Genomic DNA, 24,557 nt, shown 5'->3' with positions numbered 1-24,557 from the left:
TGACTAGATGGAAAGTTTACTGGAGAAATACATTAGTATTGCTCATAGATACTTCTGTGTCACTGGGGTTGTTTGAAGCTTTAAGAAACCATCACTACAGTGTGAGAATCTAAGGGGGAAAAGTCACTGACAAGCTGTCTGCAAGGCAGGGTTTTTCTATTTGTTGTCAGACTGGAAATATATAAACTACAGACTTTGGAAATATATATATATATATAAAATATGTGTGTGATTTGTATATATTCATTTTCAAGTACAATTCAGCTATTCAACACACGTGAACTAGTACGGAGTCTTGATACAGTACCACTTTCATGAAGAGAACAGAACTTGGGAAGTTGGGCGTCTTCTTCAGGTTTTTGATCACCACTGATTCTACCCTTTCCCCTCCACACTCCACAATGAGACTGGGGGAGGTGACAGAAGCCATCTGGTAGTTTTTCATATTTCTTAAGCCCCAAGCTAGAATCTAAGAAAACAATGTAAAGAGAAGGGAAGGAAACCCAGCATATGAAAAATAATATTCAAAAGGAAAAATCCTGTCTTAATAACTGGTAAATTCTTTAAGATTGACTTGTACAGATTTGCCTCAAATCTCTGAGAACGTCACCCTAGAAAACCTGGAGGTCATACAGAGAAAGGGGTTTTGCCCATTTACCTCTCCTACCCAAGCTGCTAAAAAGCAGAGGGGATAAGAGTGCAGGGATCAAACCCTGGCTGCGCCATATCACAGCTCTGAGAACTCTGGCCAGTTAGTAACTTCACTGTCTCATCTGCAAACGGGGCTGAGAGCATCACCTATCGTGGGTTATTCTGAGGATCAAGTGTAAACTTCTTAACATAGTGACTGACATGCAGGCACTAAGTAAAAAAATAAGAGCTGTTGTTTAGAGTCATCTGCCTCAGTCTTAGCAAGACCCCAAGAACGGAAATCTCCAGGTAACAGCTGCTTGACTGGACAGAGGGAGAGCCCTCAATAGTAGGCAGGACGCTGTCCATCAGGCTCCTTCCGTCTATATCTGCTCTGTCTGACATGTCACCATTTCTCATTCCTCCCTTCCCTCCCTATACCTCCCTCTGAGGTCCCCTTTTCTCTGCACATAAAGACACGCTGCTCTGAGTCTGTCTCCTCTCTCCCAGTTCTCCAGCTGACACAGGAAACTTAGACATCCACTGGCTCCCCGTAAATGGGAATTCTACATTCCCTCAGGAATGTTGGGATTGACTTGTTTTTATTGCTTTGACAAGCATTCTATTTCCATGAATATTTCAATTTTTTAGACAAATTCTATAGGAAATTGGAGACAGCAAGAGAAGATGCAGCAAGATTCCATTCCTATACGAAAGATTCCATTTCTATAGACACATCCATTTGAGTTGATCAATAAAACAGAGTGAGCAGCATACCTCAACAGCAGTGAGCTGAACCACAGGCCTGATGCCCTGGGGGACCATGTACAGATTTGGTGCCCTTTGCGAGGGAAGAATGGGAAGGTTGGAGCCATCCTGTGAAACAAACATGGAAATGTCAATGCCTCCCTTTAGTTCAAGTAAATAGTGCCTGGAGTTGTTAACAAGTGTTTTGATTGGCTACTCTGAAAAAATATATGAGTGAGAACTCAGTAAGTACCTTGTGCCTCAGGATCAGCTCTGCAGTTACAAGGACATCCCCACAGGTTTTGTCTCCATTCATTACGGGGTACCAGAGAAGTTTGGGTGTGATGTCCATTTCTGAGTTTAGTTTCACCAGAGGAGAGCACATGCTTCGTCCTAAAAACTCATCTTTGCCCTAGAGAAACAAGCAATCCTTAAATTCCCCGACAAACATTCCTATAAATCTCCATCATTCCCCTAGCCATCTTAGAAATTCTCAATTACCTACCACTTTGTCATTGTCAAAAAGTTCAATGACAACCTTGGGTGGGTTCTGCAGGACTGTTTGGGGTTCCCCATAAATTTCAATTTCATCAAATATAATTGTTTGGTCCCATGTAGGATTCAGAGTTGAGTGGATGATCTCGGTGGTTTTACTTCGATGAAGGAAGGAGACATGAGCATATGGATCTAAAACAGAAAAAAAGAATAACAGTGGGCCATGGCTGAAGTCTGAAATGGTAAAACTCCTGGAAGAAAATATAGGGGTAGGCTCCTTGACACCGGCTTGGCTATGGTTTTTTGAATTTGACACCAAAAGCAAAAATAAACAAGTGGGACAACATCAAACTAAAAAAGATTCTGTGCAGCAAAGTAAACCACCAAAGAAATGAAAGCCAACCTATAGATGAATAAAGAAAAAAATATAGATAGATAGATAGATACACACTATGAAATATAATTCAGCTTTAAAAAAGAAGGAAATTTTGCCATTTGTGACAACATGGATGAACCTAGAGGGCATTATGCTAAGTGAAATAAGCCAGACAGAGAAACACAAATACTACATGGTATCACTTATATGTGAAACAAAAAAAGTCGAACTCATAAAAACAGGCAGTAGAATGGTGCTGTCAGGGTGCCTGGGGGCAGGGGAAATGGAGAGAAGTTAGTGAAAGGGTATAAATTTCACCTACAAGATGAATAAGGTCTGAGGATCTAATGCATAACGTGGTGACTGCAGCTAACACTGTATTGTATAATTGAAATTTGCTAAGAAAGTAGAACTTAAGTGTCCTCACACACTCACACATCAGGTAAATACGACAGACGATGAATGTTGTGGAAATCCTTCCACAATGTGTACATATATCAAATCACCACATTGTACACTTTAAATATATTACAACTATATTTGTCAACTATATCTCAATAAAGCTGAAAAAAGATAAGAGAAAAAAAAAAAAAGAAGTAATCCATTTCTCCTCCATGCTAGATAATTTCACCAAACCTTTTTGCAATTGCTTGGGAGCTGACCTATCTGAGCAATACCCTGCTGTCTAACTTGAAGCTTCTGCATAAGCTCAAAGGGTGCTTGGCTTTTAGCACTGCAGCATCTCATGAATGGGATTCCTTGCTTTTGCCCTGATGATGTATCTTTTATCTCAAACTGCAAGGAATGTGCTTAGAGTTTTACGCAACTTTAGTCGAGAAATTAACTTTGACTTTCAATGATTGAGTGCCCCCTGGTGGTGAATATTCAAAAATGTCTTCAAAAACCATTTTGGAGATGTGTATTACAGAGATAACCTTGAATCTGCTTTAATTTGTGAGAAAAGGAAACCATTCACATATGTTGGTTAATATTAGTGCTCGGAACATACCTCACAATTGATGTAAGCATGCTGGAGTGTCAGGTAACTGCTCTTAGAGCTGTTTCCATAGAAGCCCCAGGGAAGCTCTGATGGCCTTCAGGTCTTGAAGTAGAATGCTCCCCCTATAGCCCAGGGAGCCCAGGAACTATTCATGGTCCCACTAGCAACAGCACAAATCCCCCAGCAGCAGGAGCCCAGGACCTTCCTCTTAGAACCAGTCCAAAGGCAACAAAAGCAGCTGGGGTGTCAGTGTGAGGGGTGATGAAGCCTCATGGTTTGATGGTGCTGGGAATTGGGGAGCAGGCAGCAGAGGAGGTCAAGATGGACTCCAAAGTAGGGGAATGGGTGATCTGGTGATCTTTTTGTCAACGTAAGAGAGCTACAAAAATATATATATATAAAGGTGAGGACTTACCAATTAACCCAAGAGCCCAGGGGTAAAAACACAGCTATAAACAGAAAGCAGAAACTGCTTTTCTTAAGGTGTTTTTTAATCACTTAATCAATTAATGATGATTAGTATTAAAAGACCATGAATCTTCTCCAGCATTCAGCAACCATGCTCGGTATACTCAGCAAGTATCTAATGACTGAGCAATTGACTTCATGCATATCAAACTACTCTCAATACGGAAAGGCTTTTTGTTGTTGTGAGAAATAACTCAAAGCATCCACTTGATGAAAAGTAGAATCCAGTTAGCCTGCTGCGTAATAACATGTGAGATGGAGACTTTTTTCCTTTACCTGAAAAGCTATCCTTGTCTAGAGCCATGAGGTTTCTGGCTTGATAGATATAGCAACGCAGATGGTAAATGTAGACTCCTAAAAAGAACAGGATGGAGATTACTTACAAGAAACAGAACACCGTATTTCTATTTGGAGATAATATATGCTTCAGATAAATGGGTTACCCAAATCTATTTCCCCACGGTAAAGAACACATATACAGTGGTGATGACATGTCTTCCCAAAGTAGTTCTGTCTCCTGCAAAATGAAACTTATTTAAAAAGTACTACAGGAAGCTCAATCAGGAGAACATACTCCTGGTGTAAACTACCTGGATTTAGGGTACTGCTTGTCATCGCCGACCTTTAAAATGACACTTGGTCTCTAGGAGTTATAGAAATAGGGCTTTCCAGACCATTTCAGCACCAGATCTAGGAAACAGTTATCTGCTAAACGTTTCTTTGATATTTCAAAGACTTTATACTCCTTATCATTATTATACTAATGCATATACGACCCTCCCCACTATGCTGCCATCCCTCCCTGCCCCTGCAAACACACATAATTTGAGAGGCAGGAGAGCATTTTGATTCATAACACAGATTCTGGGAACCAGACTACTTGAGTTCAAATCTTGTCTGTAGTGCTTACAAGCTATAAGATCTTGGTCAAGTTATTTAATCTTTCTGCACTTGGTTTCCTCCTGTAAAACTGGGACCAGTAATAGTACCTACCTTCTAGGGTAGTTATAAGAATTAAATGGGTTAATATATGTAGAGTGCCTGGCACATGCGAAGACTTACATGAGTATTTGCTATTATTATTACAGAGTAGGTCTGCTTCCAAAATTCCTGAAGGTTATCATTGAAACCAACCTTAACTTTTTGAACCTTTTTTCCAATTAGAATAATCTTTTGCGGGAGCTTAATAGGTAGCATGAGTACATATCAGACAGATTATGTTGAAATCAATGATTTGACCACCCTCTACCCCAAATATAATTTTGAAAACTGTATTTTAAAAAATCGTCTCCATCAAGTGATGAAAATGAAAGTCACATTTGCATAAAGGGATTTTTATCTATCATATTTGGTGAATTCAAAGAGTTTCCTTGAGATGAACGTCATAGAAGTGAAAAACACAAATACATATTTAAAACTTACTGTCAAAATTGCAGGAAACAATGGGAGTGTTTGCTCCAAACACAGCAGTGGCGCTGTGTTTCTGTTTTTCTACACTCTTTTCATCTCCATCCTCGGTAGTATCTGCACCCTAAAATAAGAGTCAGGAAAACCAATTAACAATGCCTAAAAACAAACGAAGAGCTAAGAATTACAAACAAATGGGATGGTCGCTTTTAAAAGAGATTTTCTTCATCCAATCACTCCATTTTTTAAAGATGAATAAAGCCCAGGACAGCGACAGAGCAGGAAGTCGAAGCCAGCCTTTCTACCCCAAGGCCAGGTTTACCAAACCTGCCCATGAAGGGAAAAAAAAAAAAAAAAAAAAAAGGAGGAGCATAAAGGATACATAAGTGGATTAAGAGGAATGGAGGAGGAAAAAGAGCAGTGGAAGAAGAACAGAGAAGGGTCACTGTGTAGAAATATAAAAATAGGTTGTGTCCAAACACAAATTTCTAAAAATGGTCCCTGACTACCACATTGTTTTAAATCAACCATGACCATTTTCTTATTCATTCCTTCCACCTTTGTGCTTTTTTCTTCTCTGCCTTTTTATTGTGCTTCCATATGAATTGTTCTCCAATTTTGTAAGCCATCCTTCTGTTTTCCTTCCCCTCACATCTGCATATTTAACTTTGTTTGTTGAACAGTTGTAGTTTCCAAAGTATAATCCAAAGGGATGTTAATAGATGTCACCTGAAGCAAAGGTTTTGGAACAGATATACTTGGAAAAGGCTAGATGAAACAATATTAAACGTGCTTCGTAGAACCTTTCATATGTGAATGGTCTATTCATTCTACAAAAATTATTGAGCACCTAGGATGTGCAGCTTTCTCCCAAATTATGTGCAGTCTTACAGTATTGGAGTCGATGGTATGATATCCAACACTCATGTATTTTCCCTCTGCGAATATGATTTGAATTTTGGCTATTTATTACTTACAAGGGCACCTTCAAGTTTAAAGATGGCAGCTGCGCCATGCGTCTCCGAAGGAGCCATTTTTCTCCTCCAGCATCTGCGGCGAAAGGTATCTGAACTACGCTGTTTCCAGTGAAATTTCCAGCCAATTAAAGAAGCGTATTCCCAGCCCTCCTGGTCTTTAAATTCTTCCATGGCCTAAAATAGAAGTAACACACTGAATGATAATAATCATAATAACAATATTCCTTATATTGATAAAGCAGATTATGTGATCCATCAACAAATACGTATTGAAAATCTACTCTGTGCCGAAGTACTGGGCTAGGAGCCAGGGATACAACAAAGAACAAAATAGACAGGCTCTCTGCCCTTGCAGAGCTGATGGACTCTGGGGATGGAGAGAGATAAGCAGGCAGGTAAAGTGAAATGAGATGAAATGAAATGAGTGGTGGCTGTAGCATCAGGAGGGGCACCTTATTCAGACTTGGTAGCAGGGGTTGGGGGCGGCATGAGGGAACGGGGAAAGCAAATGGATTCTTTTCCAAATTGCTTCCTATTTCCTCACTTCATTAGCTCAGAAGAACATTGCCATTATGATATAGTTTGGAAAATATTATTATGTCCATTTTATATAGAGAGGGAAAAAAACGATACCACCCTCCCTAGGGTTTAAGTGTCTTGTCTAAGGTAATAGCTTCTATAGCTAATAAGTAAGTCAGAGTATATTACTTCTATAATAACTACTATCTAACGACTATAGCACTTTTAATCTTAAAAACTATATATAATTATCTCAGTTTTCAATGTTTTTTTTCAATTCATTCAGTAACTCTAAGTGTGGTATTGGGTTAAGAGCTGAGGAAGCAGTGAAGAAAAAGACAGGGTCCTTGCCCTCCTGCAGATGACATTTCAGTGGTGGAAATTTTATGTAAATATCTTAAAATATGACTAGATTTAGTAGATGTAAAATAATACTGAATAATATTTATGATCTCAGAAATAAGAGTTCCATGTAGGGGTTATATTTTTCAACTTTGAATAAACAGAAAACCCAGGTCAAGGACAATCTTATAATTGACCTTCTGGCAGTATTACTAGTGACACCAAAATATTTTATGCAGCCAGGAGTGAGGCAGGTTAGGGAACATGATCTAAGTCTCAACAATACTCTTTGGTAGAATAGAACTGGGCCATGTTTCTGGTCTTCTGACTGGTGGCTCAGTGTTCTTTCCACTTCACCTTGGTGCTCTCATGTGGAAGGAGGGAGTCAAGTGCCTCTAGAAACTTCTCACCCTATCAGGATAAGGATGATTGCAAAACAAATATTCATTCATTAGCTCATTCATTCTACTCCATTATTTATTAGGAACAAGGTCCTGAGCTTTGGAACCTTAGAAGTACCAAAAAGCTCACTATCTAATAAAAAGGCACTTCATGACATCTACTATGAGTCAGGCACTTTGTGGAATCGTATTTGGAATGACCTTAGCCTGGGTTCAAACACTCTTATCACTTACTAGACCCATGGCCTAAAGCAAATCTATTTAACCTCTGTGAACATTATCTGTAAGATGAGGATAAAAATGCAGATTTTGTGGATTGGAGATGATGTATATTCAGTACCTACCGTCACAAAAAGCACACAGAACATACCACTTATTATTGTTATGAGTATTATTTTTCCACTCAATTTATTATTCTTCTTCCATTTAAGCCTATAATACCCTAATTAGATGCATGATATTATATCCATTTTGCAGATGAGAAAGGAAATGAAGCCACGATTTGAATCCTCAGGTGTCTTGTTCCAGGTCCTGAGCTATTGCCACTACTACATTATGCTACCAAAATAATTTCTGTTTCTACTACTGCCTCTTGAATGGTTCTCATTATTTAGCCTGCTTCAGAATCACCTGGAAGACTTACTGAAACACGGAATGCTGGGCTTCACCCCCAGAGTTCCTAAATCAGCAGGTTTAGGGTGGGGATACACTTTTATAACCCTTGAGCAGGGCATCAGGCCCCTTGACTGGCAAATGGTTTCTGTAGAAATAGCCGAGTTAACTATGGTTCTGTGTGGTCTGGAAGGCGGAGCCCCCAGCTCCCTCCCATTGCTCCTCTTACCCTTGAAGTACTTGAAGTGGTTTGTGTTAAGTCTTTCTTGCGTTTTCGGACCAGCCTTCGGCGTCTGTGAGTATGATACATTTTTTCTGCTGCAACCCAGGATTTGGGCTTATTATCAGGAGGAATGATAATTCCATACTCCCAGCCTGGAACAGAGTTTGTGAATGGTTATCCAAACGAGATGCACTTGCCAGATTGCCAAATAAAGTTCCAGGAATCATTAGGTCACTCTCTGCCCCCCAACATTCTCCACTGTCACGACTGAACGCCACTGCTCCTATCACTTTGCTGCAATCAGCCAAACTGAATACAGCCCTATTCCCCTGGATCCCTCTTCAAGAAGCTTCCTTTGTGGCCCTGGGGTTCTCCTCCATGTTTCTACTTCTAGTCATTCATGGTAATTGAGTGCATCTAAGAGTAAAGCACAATGCAAGAGGCATTTAGGGACAGCGATGAAGGGCATGGCCTGTGTAGTCAACAGCCTGGGTTCAAATCCCTGCATCACCACATGGGGGCTGTTTACTTTTAAAGTTTCTTGCAAGTTAGTAAACCTGCTGATGGTCAAATTTCCCCAGCAGAAAGGTAAAATATAGCTTTTTCAAAAGAATTAATCAAAATAATGCATGCAAAGCACTAGGACCATGATTAGCATATAGTTTGCACTCAAAAAACATTAACTATTATTAAAAGGCCTGGTTTGTGCATCAAGATCATCAAGAAACTTTTTTTTTAAAATAAATTTATTTATTTATTTATTTTTGGCTGCGTTGGGTCTTTGTTGCTGCACGTGGGCTTTGTCTAGTTGTGGCGAGTGGGGGCTACTCTTCGTTGTGGGGCGTGGGCTTCTCACTGCAGTGGCTTCTCTTGTTGCAGAGCACGGGCTCTAGGTGCATGGGCTTCAGTAGTTGTGGCACACAGGCTCAGTAGTTGTGGCTCGCGAGCTGTAGAGCACAGGCTCAGTAGTTGTGGCGCACGGGCTTAGTTGCACCGCGGCATGTGGGATCTTCCCAGACCAGGGCTCGAACCCATGTCCCCTGCATTGGCAGGCAGATTCTTAACCACTGTGCTACCAGGGAAGTCCCATCAAGAAATTTATAATCTATTTGAAACCTTCCATATCAATGCTAGTTCTTTCATGTGTACTATTCCCTCTTGTAAGAAATTTAAAAGTCAAATTTTCTCTCGTGATAATTCTAAATGTTCTAGTTCATTTAACTTTAGATTACTATTTGTAGAAAAGGATAAATATCGGACTTCCCTGGTGGCGCAGTGGTTAAGAATCTGCCTGCCAATGCAGGGGACATGGGTTCGAGCCCTGGTCTGGGAAGATCCCACATACATGCCGCAGAGCAACTAAGCCCGTGCGCCACAACTACTGACTAAGCCTGCACTCTAGAGCCTGCGAGCCACAACTACTGAGCCCGTGTGCCACAACTACCGAAGCTCGTGAGCCTGGAGCCCATGCTCCACAACAAGAGAAGCCACCGCAATGAGAAGCCCGCGCACCACAACAAAGAGTAGCCCCCGCTCACCGCAACTAGAGAAAGTCCACGCGCAGCAATGAAGAACCAACACAGCCATAAATAAATAAATAAATAAATAAATAAAATTAAAAAAAAAAAGAAAAGGATAAATATCATTACCAGAAGCTATGTCAATAATCTGCATTACTGCTGAGTAGGGTGACTTTTAAGGCATTTTGCAGTTCTTCTTTCTGAGCTAGGGGGCCCTTGAGTGTGATGTTCCCAGGGAGGGTATGCCGTGGTTAGACTAGAGAAGCTCCAAACTCCAGTCCCCTCCCAAATTCTCATTGGATCCCCGGCATCTCAAAGTCCAGCCACCCGGCATCCTGTTACCTTGTATCTTTCATTCTTGACAGCCCCCCACCCTGCACCTGTCCAAGTACTTGCTTGTCCTTCAGATTTTGCGTCTGAATAGTCACAGGTAACACCACCTGACCTGGTCGTCTTAGACGAAGGGGCGTGAGACTCCTCCCTCCCAAGGAAACTTGACTTTAACCAAGGCATTGCTGGAGAGCCCCTGGTCAGGTAATAGGTCTGAAATGTTACCTCTCTCATCCACTGCACGATTAATGTCATAGACCCATGCGTCATCTTCCCATTCCCAACCTGGAGGGCAAGTGAGCTCGCTGGGTGATGTTGCCTTATCACCGTTCTTAGAAAAAAAAAAGAGAGAGAAGCCATAGTGTGTTAAATAAGATGCAAAGGTGAGATAGAATTCCTCACACTTAACTATAGACTCACTCATTTCAATACCATCATACACATCAATCTTTCTCAGAAAAAGCCGTAATCTTTATTTATACACAATTGCTAAGCAATAACTAGATTTTTAAAGAATACTTTCTGCTTCCACTATTAGGGAATATGTTATGTTAAACCATGGGAAATTGTTTTTGTAGGTCAAAAATGATCAAATATCAGCAATTTCATATGGTTCAACTTAATATTATGAAATGGCACAACTCTTTATGAGGGGTTATATTGCAGAGAACCCATCAGAGACGGATAAAGCATGAAAAACACATGTTTTCAAGAATGGGGTAATGCTCCAGGAGGTTGTAGATGCTAATCATGTAAGACTGAGCAAAGTTTACGTGAAATATTGACTTAAGTTCTGCATTAAAACTGATAGAGTTATGAAAAAAGTTCATAGTAAAGGAAATAAAGGAGGTCCATAAACATAGAAAAATAGTCAGCTTCACTTTAAGAGTGTGAAAATTGAAATAACAACAGGATACCATCTATTCATGTACTGACAAAGATGTTAAAGTGGAAGGGTGAGTGTCTAGAAAAACAGCCCCCTATGCTATTGCTAGAAATATAAATTTGTACAACCTCTTTGAAAGTAGTTTGCCAATATTTGTCAAAATTTTATATGCATTGAAACCTTGACCAAGCCAACAGGTGCCTCTCCTACAGACAAACTTTCATAAGTGAATAAGAATGTACTTATAAGGATGTTCATTGTCACATTGTTTATAAAAAACAAAGACTGGGCAGAAAACCCCTAAATATCCACAAGGAGAGGATTAGTTAAATAAATTATAGAGGGGTACATATAATAAAACACTCTGTAGGAATTTTCTAAATGGCTCATAGATCTATATGTATTGATATCAAAAGATGTCCAAGATATATTATGTGAAAAATACAAGTTGTAGAACTGTGCATACAACACAATTCTATTCAGGTGGGGAAAAAAAGAAGTTATATATTTGTATAGGAACAGAAAACTGCTATCAGTGGTTCAATGGTTATCTCTGGGGGTGGGGGTGGGATATGGATCAGGGAGAAGAATTACTTTTAATTTCCTTTTATGCTGTTTGACTGTTCTAAAGACATGAGCATTCAATTTGTTATGATTTTTAAAACTAGTTCCATAATAAATATAGTAAAAAAAAAATTTCACAACCCAGACTTTACCATGTACCAACACCTAGTTAAACAGGCCCCATGTCTTTCCTATAGGAATTGATTACAGATGCGCTTTGGAGGCTCCAGTTATAAAGGGAAGGCTTTATGACATGAGATGGAGCAGGAGAGACCGGGCAGCCCCGCCTTGTGCTTGGTGATCCAGCGATGGTTTCTCCGAGCTCAGGCAGGAGGGCTTATCCCCGGGAGCTGCGCTCACCGCATCCGTGTAGGTGTCCTCTGCTGGCTTCCACTGGCCCCGGGGGTAGCGACTCTCATTCTGATACACCTCATCTGTGAACTCTGTGTGACCCGCATCCGCCTCGGTCAGCAAGCTGAGGGAGAGGAGGCTCGCATTACCAAAGGTGGTCACCGACCACCCCATCTATTTCCAATGGCGGGGAGACATCTACACCCTGGGGGTGGCCCCCGTTCCCTCCTCGCCCTACCCCGTTGGGTTCTCCGCTCCAAACTCTTCTTTGTACTAATAGCTTTTGACATTCCTTTGAAGAGGGGCCGCTGGAACAATGAGCCCTAAATTACAGAGAACCTCTCAAATTAGCAGAGTTGCTCCTGCCCAGTAATTAGGGTGGGGACTGGGAAAACAGCATTGTGGGCAGCTTCTTCTAGGGACCAGGCTTCTGTTTCTGTGTCAGGTCAGGGCCATTCAGCATTTTCTCAGCAAGACTCTTGGCTAACAGTTCAAAAGAATAAAGAGTCATCTTCCCTCTTTCCACCTATTTTAAAAAATGGAATGGAGACGGTCTCCTGGGGCCTAGTGTGGAAACTTTTTACTCATGGCTTGCTTGGTCTACGTAACACAAACTGAAGGGAGGAGTTTACATTTTCTGGATAGTTCCTAGGTAGGGATGACAGCCAAACCAGGTCATTTAAGACTCCAAAGTCCATTTGGGCACTTGAGAAATCCATACTGACTCCCTGCCATGCCAATTTTCCTCTTGGATTTGGAACTATTTTGACAGCCCAGAGAAGAAGGTACAGAGGTTCCAACTTTGACTTAAATCTTCTGCCAGGTATCCAATCAAGTGAGGTTTCTTTTTTCCTTTTACTGTCTCTACATCTTTCCCCTGCTGTATCCTCCCCTAGACTCAAGCACTGGAAAGAAATCAGAAAACAGAAAGTTCCCACCCTTTGTATCAGTTGGGCTTGTCCATCACTTCTCTGGGCCCCAAAGAAGGAGAACAGAACTGGCTGCCACCTCTGGGGTCCCATCCAGCTCCGACAGGCTCTGACCTGCTTTTCCAGTCCCAATTCCCCTGGCCTTTCCCTGTCCTCACTAACCTTCCTTCCTTCTTTCCAGTTCAAACCCCATTTCCCTTCCCCTCATCAGCAACTCCAACTCCATCCAAAGCAAGCTGTCATGGGTTAAAAGCAATCATGTGCAGACACTGGGTCTTAACAGACCAGACCCAGCACACTTCTTTCCCTCCTTCCCTAATCCTGTGTCATTATGGGAAACAAATGTGGACAGAGAGAGCAAACTCTAGTTTAAGGTCTTAAAATCCAACTTCACAAGCTTGTTTCCTCCGAACACAAGTACACTGTCCTGAGCTGGAGAAAAGAGGGCATTCTGGTTCCAGTACTCTTGGCAACACATAGAAACCAGGCTTTGGTTTCCTCCAGACTCCAGGGGACGCATGCTTGCCCCCTGTACTGTTTCTTTCTTCCTGTTTAATAATAGCCTTTGACATATAATTCACATACCATACAATTCATCCATTTAAAGTATGCCCTCTACTGTTTCCTGCAGACATTCCAGCATAACAGTTGAGAGCTGGTTTTGGTGCCCAGGCTAGATTTGGGTTCTAGCCCTGTCTACACCACTCACCCACAGTCTGTGTGCCTTTGGACAAGTGACTTAATCCCTCTAGGTCTCAGTTTCATCTGTAAAGTGGAGATAACACTATTTTTTGTTGGGAGATAATTCTTTGTGAGTCTAAACACAGGCTCCATGACCTTTGTTGCAGACTATCTTCTCAAGGATGTTTATATGAGGAAAACCTCGGAAGACATAGTGTTTCTCTCCAGAGCAAAGGGCCAGCACGCTTACTACCTACCCATTATAAAGGATTCAGGTGCCCTAAGCTCAGGGTTCCTTTTCTATTATACAATCCACTTCATGTGCAAGTGTCACCTGGCCCTCTTTTTGTCGCCCTGTGGGAATTGGGGCTTGGAGAACAAGAGCAAATGTTGATACTCTGGTACTACTAATACTACTACTATTTGCTGTGGGCAATACAGTCCTTTGTCTCTGCTTTAGGAGTCTTGTGTCTCCTGCCAACATCCACGAAACTGTGGCAGGTGACCTTGCTAGCTTGCGAGTAGGATAAAAATCTCAGACTCTTCATGATTTTTGACACTACCTATCTTGTAGGACTGCAATCCAGATTCAATAAGATGATTCATGTGTTTAGCCCACTGCTTCACACATTCACATGTAATAAGTTCTCAATAATGTTAGTACCAGGTGCTTTTTATACTTTTTTGTTTTATTATGGGACATTGATGACATCTTTCAAGTTTCTGTGAGTTTCTGTGGACTTACTTCTGCTCAGTGGGTGTTATGTAAATATGATCAAGAATGATGATGGAGAAGATTCACTTATCAATTTCTAAGGAAAGACTTTATTACCATCCTTTTTTCTCAGAAAATGAAAAACTTACCTTTTCTCAGGATCAACTATCCAGTCTCCTTCCCATTCCCAGCCTTTTGGAGGCAAAAAGAATTCCCTCTTGAGTTTTATTTTTCCTGTGACATCAGAAAATTTATGACGACCCACTAATCCAGAAGTGCCCCATTTTCCAAACATAAGAGCTTGATTTTCATACTATTAAAAAGAAATTGGAGAAACATCATCAGGGAGCAAGAAATAAAGCCAACACATAAATTTTCAAGTCCATCTAGGACCTAGGCTAAACAATGAGGAAAAGTGAAAAAGCTTTATATTCAGAAGGTACGGACCTAAGTTGCGCTGTTGCTGATTATGCAACTTCGGTAAATCATTCATCTTTCTAAGACTTAGTGTTCTCATCTGTAATCTGAGGATAATACTACTTTTCTCATAGGGTTGTTCTGAAGTTCAAATGTACAAATGATTGTGAAAGTGCTTTGTAAACATTGATATATCATGCTAGTTGTTTCTACCATTATTTTGAATGGCTCCAAATGGTGCTCCGAACCTAATCTTTTAGATACCTACAAAAGTCCTCAATTTATGAACATGTAGTCTTCTAAAACTTTATTTATAAGTCTGCTGCCGAGAACTTGGGCACATTTCCCCACAGAAACAATATTATAATTAGTGGTACATTTCCTGGGCAGCACAAAGAACCCATCTGAAACATGAAGGTCCTTTAGCACCCAGCTGTTATGGGGCCTAAAAATTCTGAGCCTTCATTCCCTCTGGAGTATGGTGAGTGGATCAAGACCTTTCTGGAAGCAGGTTTTGTGGCAATGGCAGACCCAGGTTTACAGGGCATTCCTTTCTAAGACAGAATTTATAAAATCTACAATGGTCTGTTTTTCACTATGTCAACCATAAAGAGGGTTGAGATTTGCCAGTGGTGAGAGTCTCTGCTTGGGTCCAAGCTGATATCTTTGTCTGCTGATGAGCTCACCCAGAAGATGATTTGCATAAGCAGCAGGGGAGTTTTTGGCTGAAGGATGATGGAAGAAGTTTGGGTAGGGGCCTGATGAGGAAACTGGAGGTGTCTGAGGTGCTTCACATGTGCTAATGGTCCCGCCCCACAGGTGCTACTTAAAGGCCTCAAAGCCACATGAGGCTCCCATCTCCACTGCTGCTGCTGCCCTATTGTCCATGCCAAGGTCCTCACCTGGATTATACTACAGCCATGCTGGCTTCCAAGTAGAGGTGGCAGGAATTGCTCCTCCACTCTGTGTCCTTGTCACTTGGAAACCAAAGAAGCCATGCATGTGCCCCTAAGTCTCACAGCCCCTTGTGCCTAAAGTTCAGAGCAATATCTAAGACAGCACTAGTGAGACCTCCAGAAATCTGGGGGGGGGGGGGGTGTGTGTGTGAATTTTTGCAGAGAACTGAGGTCTGGTATTAGCCCAGGAAGGCAAGAACCAGTGAAATTTCCATTATTGTCATTAAATGTGCCCCTTCTGATACTCAGAGGCTGTTAGAATTTGGAGAAACTAGAGTCACGCAAAACAACTAAAATGGGTGGATCATCTCTACACCTGTTGAAACTAGAGTTCACTCTGTGCAAGAAAAGATCTGGAAATGGGAAACAGAGGCAGGGTTGCTCCTTGCTCAGTGCTAGGCTTCTCTGGGCCCCAGCCACAGAGCTGTAGGGCAGGTGGATGCCAAGAAATCCCACAGGAGGGCAGGAGCAAGCCCCTCCCACATGTGCTCTGATGCCCCCTCCGCACCGCCCAGATGACTGACCATCAACATCTGTGACTCAGGGCCTCCCCTGAGGCCTCCAGCCCACCCTCTATTTCTCTCCAATCGCACTTCAAAGCTTGCATCCTAAGGCCTTTGTGTGTGTCTCCCATGGGTTTCACTGCTTCTCAAAGTGGACCGCAATGCCCCGTATCCACCCACACTGCAGGTACTAATCCCTAACTCAGCTACAGAATCACAGTCCTCGGGGTGGGATTCTTTTTTAACAAGACACCCAGTTTTATTATTGTGATAGATTTTGAGATCCTTGAGGACAGGGCTTGGCTGCTTCATCATCTTCAGCCTCTGCCTCTGTGCCTGACATAAAGCTACCACTCCCTAAAGGCTTGGATGGGAGGATGGATGGATGGATGAATTCTGTCACCATTTATTTATTTAATAAATATTTATAGGAGCCTACTACGTGCCAGGCACTGTTAAATTAAAAAAAGCAAAACTATTTGTTGTGGTCATCCATGTACAATGCTTGGTGTCAGTCTATTTATCTCTTGTAAAAATAAAATACAGTGTGTGTGTGTGAAAAAAAAAAAAAAAAAAAAGCAAAACTAAAAGATGGCCATGGGTTTTCTTGCCCAGCAAGCACATCAGAACCACAATCCTAAACCAGTGGTCGGGCATAGTGGCGGGCAGCAGAAACACAATTACAAATTAGCTAGAATGAAGATAGTCTTCTCCCCAATTATTTGAGCATGAAGGCCCATCTGTAAAAGAATAGAGCTCATCTGAAAATTGTCAGAAGAGACCCACTGAATATATCTAATACATTTACATCAATAAGTACTTTCAGTAAAAAAAAATCCAACTAACGCCACTTTTAGCTGTAAAAGTTTGTGAAAATTATTTTCATTGGTTTAACTCTAATGAGATTTCTAATTAGCTAAATGGATTTTTAACTCAGTGAAGGATTTACAAATTATCTCTATTGTTTTTCAAGTATCCAGGCAGCATTTTCTTTGCCCTTGCGCAAACCCCTCTGAGGTTTCCCCAACTGAGGATTGAGTCTTCTGTGGTTTAAAGACTCCAGACACTTTGCTGTAGAGTAGAAATTAACACAATATTGTAAATCAACTATATTTTCAATTACAAAAAAACCACTCCAGACCCCAAGCAGGCTTCTCAAGGTCGGCACCTCTCAAGTGTTCTCACTCCTGGGTTGCTTGTGTGTGAATCACTCTGGGGTGTCCCAATGTAGACCTCCAGTCAATCTTTCCCTACCCCCTTCGTCAAGGGCCCTTGAATGTGGGGTTTTAGGTAGCGATTATGGTGGTGGCTGGTTTGACATCTGAATATTTTCCCTTAGGATGAAAAGTAAAAGTACTCCCACACAAAGAGGAAAAGAGTGATGTCATTAAATGTACCATTTCAGCAAAGACGGTGAATGTTCCTTCTGCGAAGCTGTTGAACTTCTTCTCAACAGCACTTAAGCCCAGCCAGATGTTCACACGCAACTCCACAGGCATCTTTGGTCCATTGTTTTTTTCCTGTGGGTACTGTGAGATGCACAATAACATGACCCGTTATGCTGGGCACAGTACAGGCTGTGCATTAAGCTCAAAACAAAAGTAGACTGAACATCTAATCATTGTTTTCAGCAGTCTAATTTTGTTTGTGCAGTTAAAATATTTCCAAATGACCCTTCTGCAAAGATTAAAATAACAAGTAAAGCAGGAACCCCTGGGTGTCCCTGAGACCTATTCAGGAGGCTCACAAGGTCAAAACTATTTTCCTAATAATACTAGGATGTTACTTGCTTTTTTCACTGCATTGACATTTGCACTGATGGTGCAAAAGCAATGGTGGGTATAACTCCAAGCACTGTAACAGGAATCAAGACAGTAACACCGAACTGCATTGGTAGTAATAGTTTTCTTCATCACTCTCAGTGAAGAAAACAAAATGCCAGTTTTACTTACTAATTACTTTGATAAAGCAGTAAAAATGGCTAATCCTAAATCATGATCCCTGAATACATGTCTTTTTAATATTTTGTGTGATGAAATTCTGCTGCATATTAGTATATGTTCTGAGAAAAAAAACTTATGCAATTGAGCTGTGAACAGAACTAGCCTTTTTTTTTTTTTTAATAGAATACCTTTTCTTCCTGAAACAGTGATTGGCTGACAAATATGGTTATTCATACTTGGATATATGGGGCAGACATTTTCTTGAAAATAAACAAAGTGAGCCTGTCATTTCAAGGATAATAGGTGACTGTATTTTGTTGCAATGAAAAAATTCAAGGTTTCAAGTTAAAATTAGAATTTTGGAAAATTTGTTTCTGTCTCGGGGGGTGAGCTTGATAGCATCCCAATACATAAGGGCTTTTCTTGTAAGTGATATCAATGAATGTGATTTTTTTTTCTTTTTATTTATTTATTTTATTTATTTATTTTTGGCTGCTTTGGGTCTTCGTTGTTGTGTGCGGGCTTTTCTCTAGTTGCAGTGAGCGGGGGCTACTCTGTTGTGGTGTGCAGGCTTCTCATTGCGGTGGCTTCTCTTGTTGCGGAGCACGGGCTCTAAGCGTGCAGGCTTCAGTAGTTGTGTCATGCAGGCTCAGTAGTTGTGGCTCACGGGCTTAGTTGCTCTGTGGTATGTGGGATCTTCCCGGACCAGGGCTCGAACCTGTGTCCCCTGCATTGGCAGGCGGATTCTCAACCACTGCACCACCAAGGAAGTCCCAATGAATGTGATTTTTAAAAATACTGTATGATGAAATGTGTCAACATTAGGAAGATTTGCATAACTCAGTGAATCAATATTTTCCAAATGAATGCTTAATGTTACAAAATCATGCATGGCTAAAAGAGCCATTCAAAGTACAAGATAGACCAATGGATTTTAATGTAGCAGAGAATGAAAAGTTCACTGGTAGGTCAGGTAGGTCAGATTCCACATTGCAATTAACCTTTTAAAAGCTACCACTTGAGTTTGGTATTGTATCAAAGATGAGTACCCATAATTATCTGAAAAAGTTATTAAAATACTCCTCCCTTTTCCAAATACATATCTGTGTGAGGCCAGATTCTCTTCATATACTTCAACCAAGCAACTTAGTCCATAGGACGAAACGTAGAAGCAGTTTTGAGAATCCAGTTATATTTCTGTAAAGCCAGGTTTGCAAAAATGCAAAACAGTATCACTCTGCTCTCTGATTTTTAAAAGGAAATAGTTATATTTTATAAAAATATATAGTTTCTGTTAACCTATAATGGATTTATTATTGTTTATTTTAAAATATATTAATAAATACTTTTTAATGTCAGTTTTAATTTCTATTACAGTAAATATTGATAGATGTAACCCACATACACAAATGCTCTCTGGGATCTCCAATGACTTTTTTAAGAGTGAAAGGGGCCCTAAGACCAACAAAAAACCCACTGAATTAAATAACTCCCTAAACTGGATAATGAGTGTTAACAAAATCAATAAATATATAAAACATTCTCTTAAAAGCATTTTGCTGTTTATCCACTGAGTTCGGAAACCTAATGCAGAGAATACCACTGCAGGCTGGACCCTCAGGGCTCCATTTAGCAAAGAAACACTGTGGTTAGGGCTCTGCCCAAATTCCTGACACTCACATCTTCTAGGACCACAGCTTGCAGGGCTGGGAGGCAGCCTGTGACTGGCCAAAGGGAAAAGAGGGAAGCAGAAGGGGAACTTCACCTGGCAAAGGCCCTATCTACAGAGCTCTCCCACCCCCTGTGAAGTTTTATTTATTAATCAGTTTGCTTCCACGCACTGCTGAGGTCAATTATAATTGTGGTTCTACCTTAAGTAAAATTTATTCCACCAAGAGACACTTGAAAGAAGATAATCATTTCGGTTCTACTTTCACCCTCTTGACTAAAGAGCAAAGAGTGCATTTATTAAAAGTTAGCATAGGACTTCCCTGGTGGCGCAGTGGTTAAGAATCCGCCTGCCAAGGCAGGGGACACAGGTTCGAGCCCTGGTCCAGGAATATCCCACATGTTGTGGAGCAACTGAGCCCGTGCGCCACAACTACTGAGCCTGCGCTCTAGAGAGCAACCGTGGAGCAACTAGGCCCACGTGCCACACTACTGAAGCCCGCGTGCCTAAAGCCCGTGCTCTGCAACAAGAGAAACCACCGCAGTGAGAAGCCCACGCATCGCAACAAAGAGTAGCCCCCGCTCGCTGCAACTAGAGAAAAGCCCGCGCACAGCAACGAAGACCCAATGCAGCCAAAAATAAATAAATAAATTAATTAATAATCATTTAAAAAGTTAGCATATATCTCCCTGTTTTAAGAGAACACTCTCCCCTGACTGCTTTTTCTCCTTTTGAATTTTTTTCCTCTCCCTGAAACTCCAAGGAACTCGGCTGGAGTCTGGCAGGGAGAGGGATGTAAAACTTGCATCTGGCAACAATTTGGATCTCTTTGTTTCCATCCGCAGGCCCTCCTCTGGTTCTCCTTAGGCACATAAGAGAAGCTCTTAATCCAGGGTCCTGGGATGGATTTATGGGTTCTACGAAGCCCCTGAATTGGATGCAAAATATTGGATGCATCGGAGACGTGCATTCTTTTGGAAGAGAGGGCCAGTAGCTTTCATCAGGCTCTTAAAGGAGTCTACGACTCCAAAAAATGTTCAGAACGCCGGCCCTAAAATAGTAATTCTCAAAATTTTTCAATTTGAGGACCCATTTGGTTAGGTATAGATTCCATGGACTATCTATATTACCTTCCCTTTTTTTTTGCTTCCCAAACACTCACTAGAAAGGAAGAGAGGCACTGCTTCACATGAGACATTAGAAGTAAGTGGAAAATCATTCCAGAAAGCAAAGCATTCACAATGCCATATTAATATTAGCGTCACAGAGACCTCTATGGAAATGTCCTTGATTGAAGCCAGCAGACCTCAGGCCACTCTGGGAATTACCACCCTAGAGGAAGTGCCAGAATAGGCTGAAATGGATCACAATTGCCCTAGCCATTCAATGACTGGCAAATAATATAAATCAGCCCTTCTTGGGAATATGGGTTTTGCACTTAAGTATTTCACGTTACACAATGACGAAGCCATACCTTCAGAAAGATGGTTTGGGTTTTCCCACAGTATTTCCCAGATGCGTTGTCACCACTGGTGGAGTATAAAACCTGATGCGCGGGAATGCGTGCGTAGGCCAATCTTTTCTCTCCCCTGATCATCCAGATGATGATGTCAGGCATGCTGTTCTGAGGCTGGTCACGTGAGTGGATGGAAAAGGAAGCAAAGCTATAGTTAGTCTAAATGCAGAGACACCACAGACCCTGCAGGCCGGACCCTCAGGGCTCCATTTAGCAAAGAAACACTGTGGTTAGGGCTCAGCCCAAATTCCTGACACTCACATCTTCTAGGACCACAGCTTGCAGGGCTGGGAGGCAGCCTGTGACTGGCCAAAGGGAAAAGAGGGAAGCAGAAGGGGAGCTTCACCTGCCAAAGGTCCTAGAGCTCTGAGATGCATTTTGGAAAATACCCCCATTCATCTCTCCCATCATTTGGAGAAAGCCATAGACAGCAGTCAAGGGGTTACAGGCTTCATGTATTTCATAGGACATAGAGCATCTCTACCTCACAATCTGATATTTTCCAAATATGAAATATTAACTTAGTTTTTTTAAACCTCTTTTTTTCTGATTATAAAGGTGATATAAGTTCACTATAAAAAAAACTTTGAAAGTACCAAAGCATAAAGTAAAAAATAAAAATTTCCTGTAATCACACGTGTGTTTTTCAAATGTATTTCTATCCACAAATATATTACTACCCATCCTCCACCCCCCACCTTTGAAGGTCAGTAGGAGGGGTCTTCTACTCCCTTGTTCTTCCAACCCACAGAGGTCAATGGCAGCCAACATTTATCCAGCACTCACTGTGAGCCCCTCACTGTGCGACCCACACTGTGCTAAGGTCTTTACGCTCTTCACCTTCTTTAATCTTCATAAAGCAATGCTGTGTTTTATCTCCATTTAATATATGGGGAACTGAGGCTTAGAGAGCTTGAGTACCTTGCCCAAGGTTAAACATGGTAGACCTGGGAATCAAAGCCAGGTCTTCCCAATCCCAAACAAAGGTACTACACAGATCTGCTACTATATCACTCTAATTGAAATATTCTGATTGTACCATGACACTGGTAATGATTTGTCCACTATGAAGACTTTTCTAGGACAACCAACACAAAATTCTTCTTCTGCCCTGACCTCAATGATGCATCCATTAGCACCTCAGCCCAGTAATGCCTCGATTTCATCATGCTTAGATCTGCTCAATATGCAAGATAACGCACTAGATTTTCCTACTACCATCTCTATCCCTGGTGCCCTTCTACAGAATCCCTCCTCCATGTCAAGTGTAGTTTAAAAGCCTTACCTCTTCAGTCAGTTGCATTAATTTATCGAGCCAGTCCTCGATTTCTGCCAATGTGGACTTCACCTCTGTGGCCTCAGACCTCATCCTCACAGCTGCCTCGTGTATCTGGGAGAGAGCTCTGGATCGCAGCTTTTGGATGTGAGTATCAAGAACTGTGACATTAGGTTTTCCTTCCATGAGAGGCAACGTGTATCTAAAAAAGGAAAAAGAACCAGAGAATATGCAGAATAGCTTACTAGGCTTCAGAACTGTCAAATTCACTTACGGTTGGTTTCCATCTCACAAACCACATCAGTTTCCTAATAGACTCCACAAAGCGTGACCAGGTTTAAGCTGAAGGTGAGTGTATGTGGCTTTAAGAGCAGACCTGCCAGACAGGCTCTCCTAACTCTCATGGGGAATGCAGGGGGATGAAAATTCCAAAGTAATTCCTTGGGTTTGACCCAAGGCCCCTGGAGTCACTGGGAAGAAGATGGAAACAGTGGCAGCAGTTGGGAGGAACTGGCCTTCCCTTCTTTTGCTTCCTATGATCACTGTACAGACCCACAAAATGAAGGAGAAGAATGGACATTAGAGATCATTTAGCGGAAGGCTTCTTAACCTAGGGCCCATGCACCCCTAGGCAGTCTGCGGGTGGGCCTCTGGAGGTCTGTGAATCCCTGGAACTTATAAAGAAAAGTGTTTGTCTGTGTTGACATGCAGTGTGACATCATGATGAAGATGACATCGTGATGAAGAACACAGGCTTTGGAGCTGGCTATCTGGGTAAAAATCCTGGCTCCACCATTTACTAGTTCGGTGATCTTGACCAATTAATCTCTTGTTTTCCTATCTTCAAATGGGGGAAAATAATAACTACCTTTTAGGGTTGTGGTGAGAAGTAAATGAATTAATATATGGGGAGCCTTTAGAGCAATGCCTATCGCATAGTAAAGTCTAAATGATGTTGCCATCATCGTCATCATCTCATCAGGTACTCAGAGGGTACTGAGTACTCCCCAAAACGTTAAGAACTACTTGTGTAGGTCAAGCTCCCACTAGAACAGCTGAGCTGGAGCCAGAATTAGACTTTTTCTGCCAGGGCCCCCCTCTCACAAGGGCTGCTGATGGGGTCACACGGTGAGGATGTCACCTATTCCAGGAAATTCTACTCACATTGTTTCTACCTAGAATTTTCATTGGTTAGAATTTTACCCGGCTTTTAAAAAATTTTTTTTAAATATTTATTTATTTATTTATTTGGCCACACCAGGTCTTAGTTGCGGCACTTGGGATCTTCGCTGCGGCATGCAGGATCTTTTTAGTTGCAGCATACGGACTTCTTAGTTGCGATATGCTGGCTTCTTAGTTGTGGCATGGGGACTCTTAGTTGCGGCATGCATGCAGGATCTAGTTCCCCGACCAGGGATTGAACCCGGGCCCCTTGCATTGGGAGCAAGGAGTCTTACCCACTGGACCACCAGGGAAGAACCTTACCCAGCTTCTTAAATGAAGGAAATCCTAAATGACTTCCCTTAAACACAAGTTTCTTAAAATTAGAAAGTGCCCAATTGGATTATTCAAAAACCGATTATTCAAAAACAGTATAAATAGATATCTCTTAAAATTCACAGGCATTTTCTACATGAAAAGTATTACCAAATGTTTTTGTTTGGTTGCATTGGTAATTATGGCAATGCATTGGAAGGATTAAGTCCCTGAAATGATGCTTTGAGGCAAAACTATAGACAGAAGCTGCTAGCTCAGAGGTCACACATAAGACCTTCAACAAAAAGATGCTGATGGTGGGAAACATGTAGCAGGAAAAGAAGTTATGCTAATAAACCCAACTTTGGGCCTCAGATGGGTCATTTCACCTCCTTGGGCCTCTGTTTTCTCATCTATAAAATAAGGGGACTGGAAGAGATGACCTCTTAGGACCCAGATATAAATTCTCTGAATTTAAACAAGCACCCAGCAATACTTTGATCTCAGCTGCATGACAGTTACCTAGCTGAACCACTAGAGGGCACAAGAAGACTGGGAGACTTTGGGTTAGGAGCTTGGGGTTGTGGGTAGGGGGTGCTGGACAGCCCTGGTTCCTGCTGCTGGTTAG

The 24,557-nt window shown here is 41.6% G+C and overlaps 1 protein-coding gene across 2 annotated transcripts in view; it reads right to left on the bottom strand.

The window, feature by feature from the left end:
* The window catches only part of MYOF (myoferlin), a 163,956-nt gene that overhangs the window by 37,354 nt on the left and 102,045 nt on the right, over nucleotides 1–24,557 (bottom strand). For both annotated transcript variants that reach the window (XM_059900706.1, XM_059900705.1), the window contains exons 23-36: nucleotides 22,463–22,655; nucleotides 21,136–21,291; nucleotides 17,447–17,578; nucleotides 14,323–14,486; nucleotides 11,858–11,972; nucleotides 10,273–10,378; nucleotides 8,204–8,349; nucleotides 6,101–6,274; nucleotides 5,139–5,247; nucleotides 3,993–4,070; nucleotides 1,883–2,064; nucleotides 1,631–1,789; nucleotides 1,408–1,506; nucleotides 308–469 (exon numbers count right to left, since the gene is read on the bottom strand). In XM_059900706.1, the coding sequence (XP_059756689.1) occupies nucleotides 308–469; nucleotides 1,408–1,506; nucleotides 1,631–1,789; nucleotides 1,883–2,064; nucleotides 3,993–4,070; nucleotides 5,139–5,247; nucleotides 6,101–6,274; nucleotides 8,204–8,349; nucleotides 10,273–10,378; nucleotides 11,858–11,972; nucleotides 14,323–14,486; nucleotides 17,447–17,578; nucleotides 21,136–21,291; nucleotides 22,463–22,655 (1,975 nt within the window). The remainder of the gene's footprint in view (nucleotides 1–307; nucleotides 470–1,407; nucleotides 1,507–1,630; nucleotides 1,790–1,882; nucleotides 2,065–3,992; nucleotides 4,071–5,138; nucleotides 5,248–6,100; nucleotides 6,275–8,203; nucleotides 8,350–10,272; nucleotides 10,379–11,857; nucleotides 11,973–14,322; nucleotides 14,487–17,446; nucleotides 17,579–21,135; nucleotides 21,292–22,462; nucleotides 22,656–24,557) is intronic.

The sequence above is a fragment of the Balaenoptera ricei genome, chromosome 16 (genome assembly GCF_028023285.1).
Source record: "Balaenoptera ricei isolate mBalRic1 chromosome 16, mBalRic1.hap2, whole genome shotgun sequence".
Lineage (NCBI taxonomy): Eukaryota > Metazoa > Chordata > Mammalia > Artiodactyla > Balaenopteridae > Balaenoptera > Balaenoptera ricei.
This window is presented reverse-complemented; position numbering and strand designations above follow the sequence as displayed.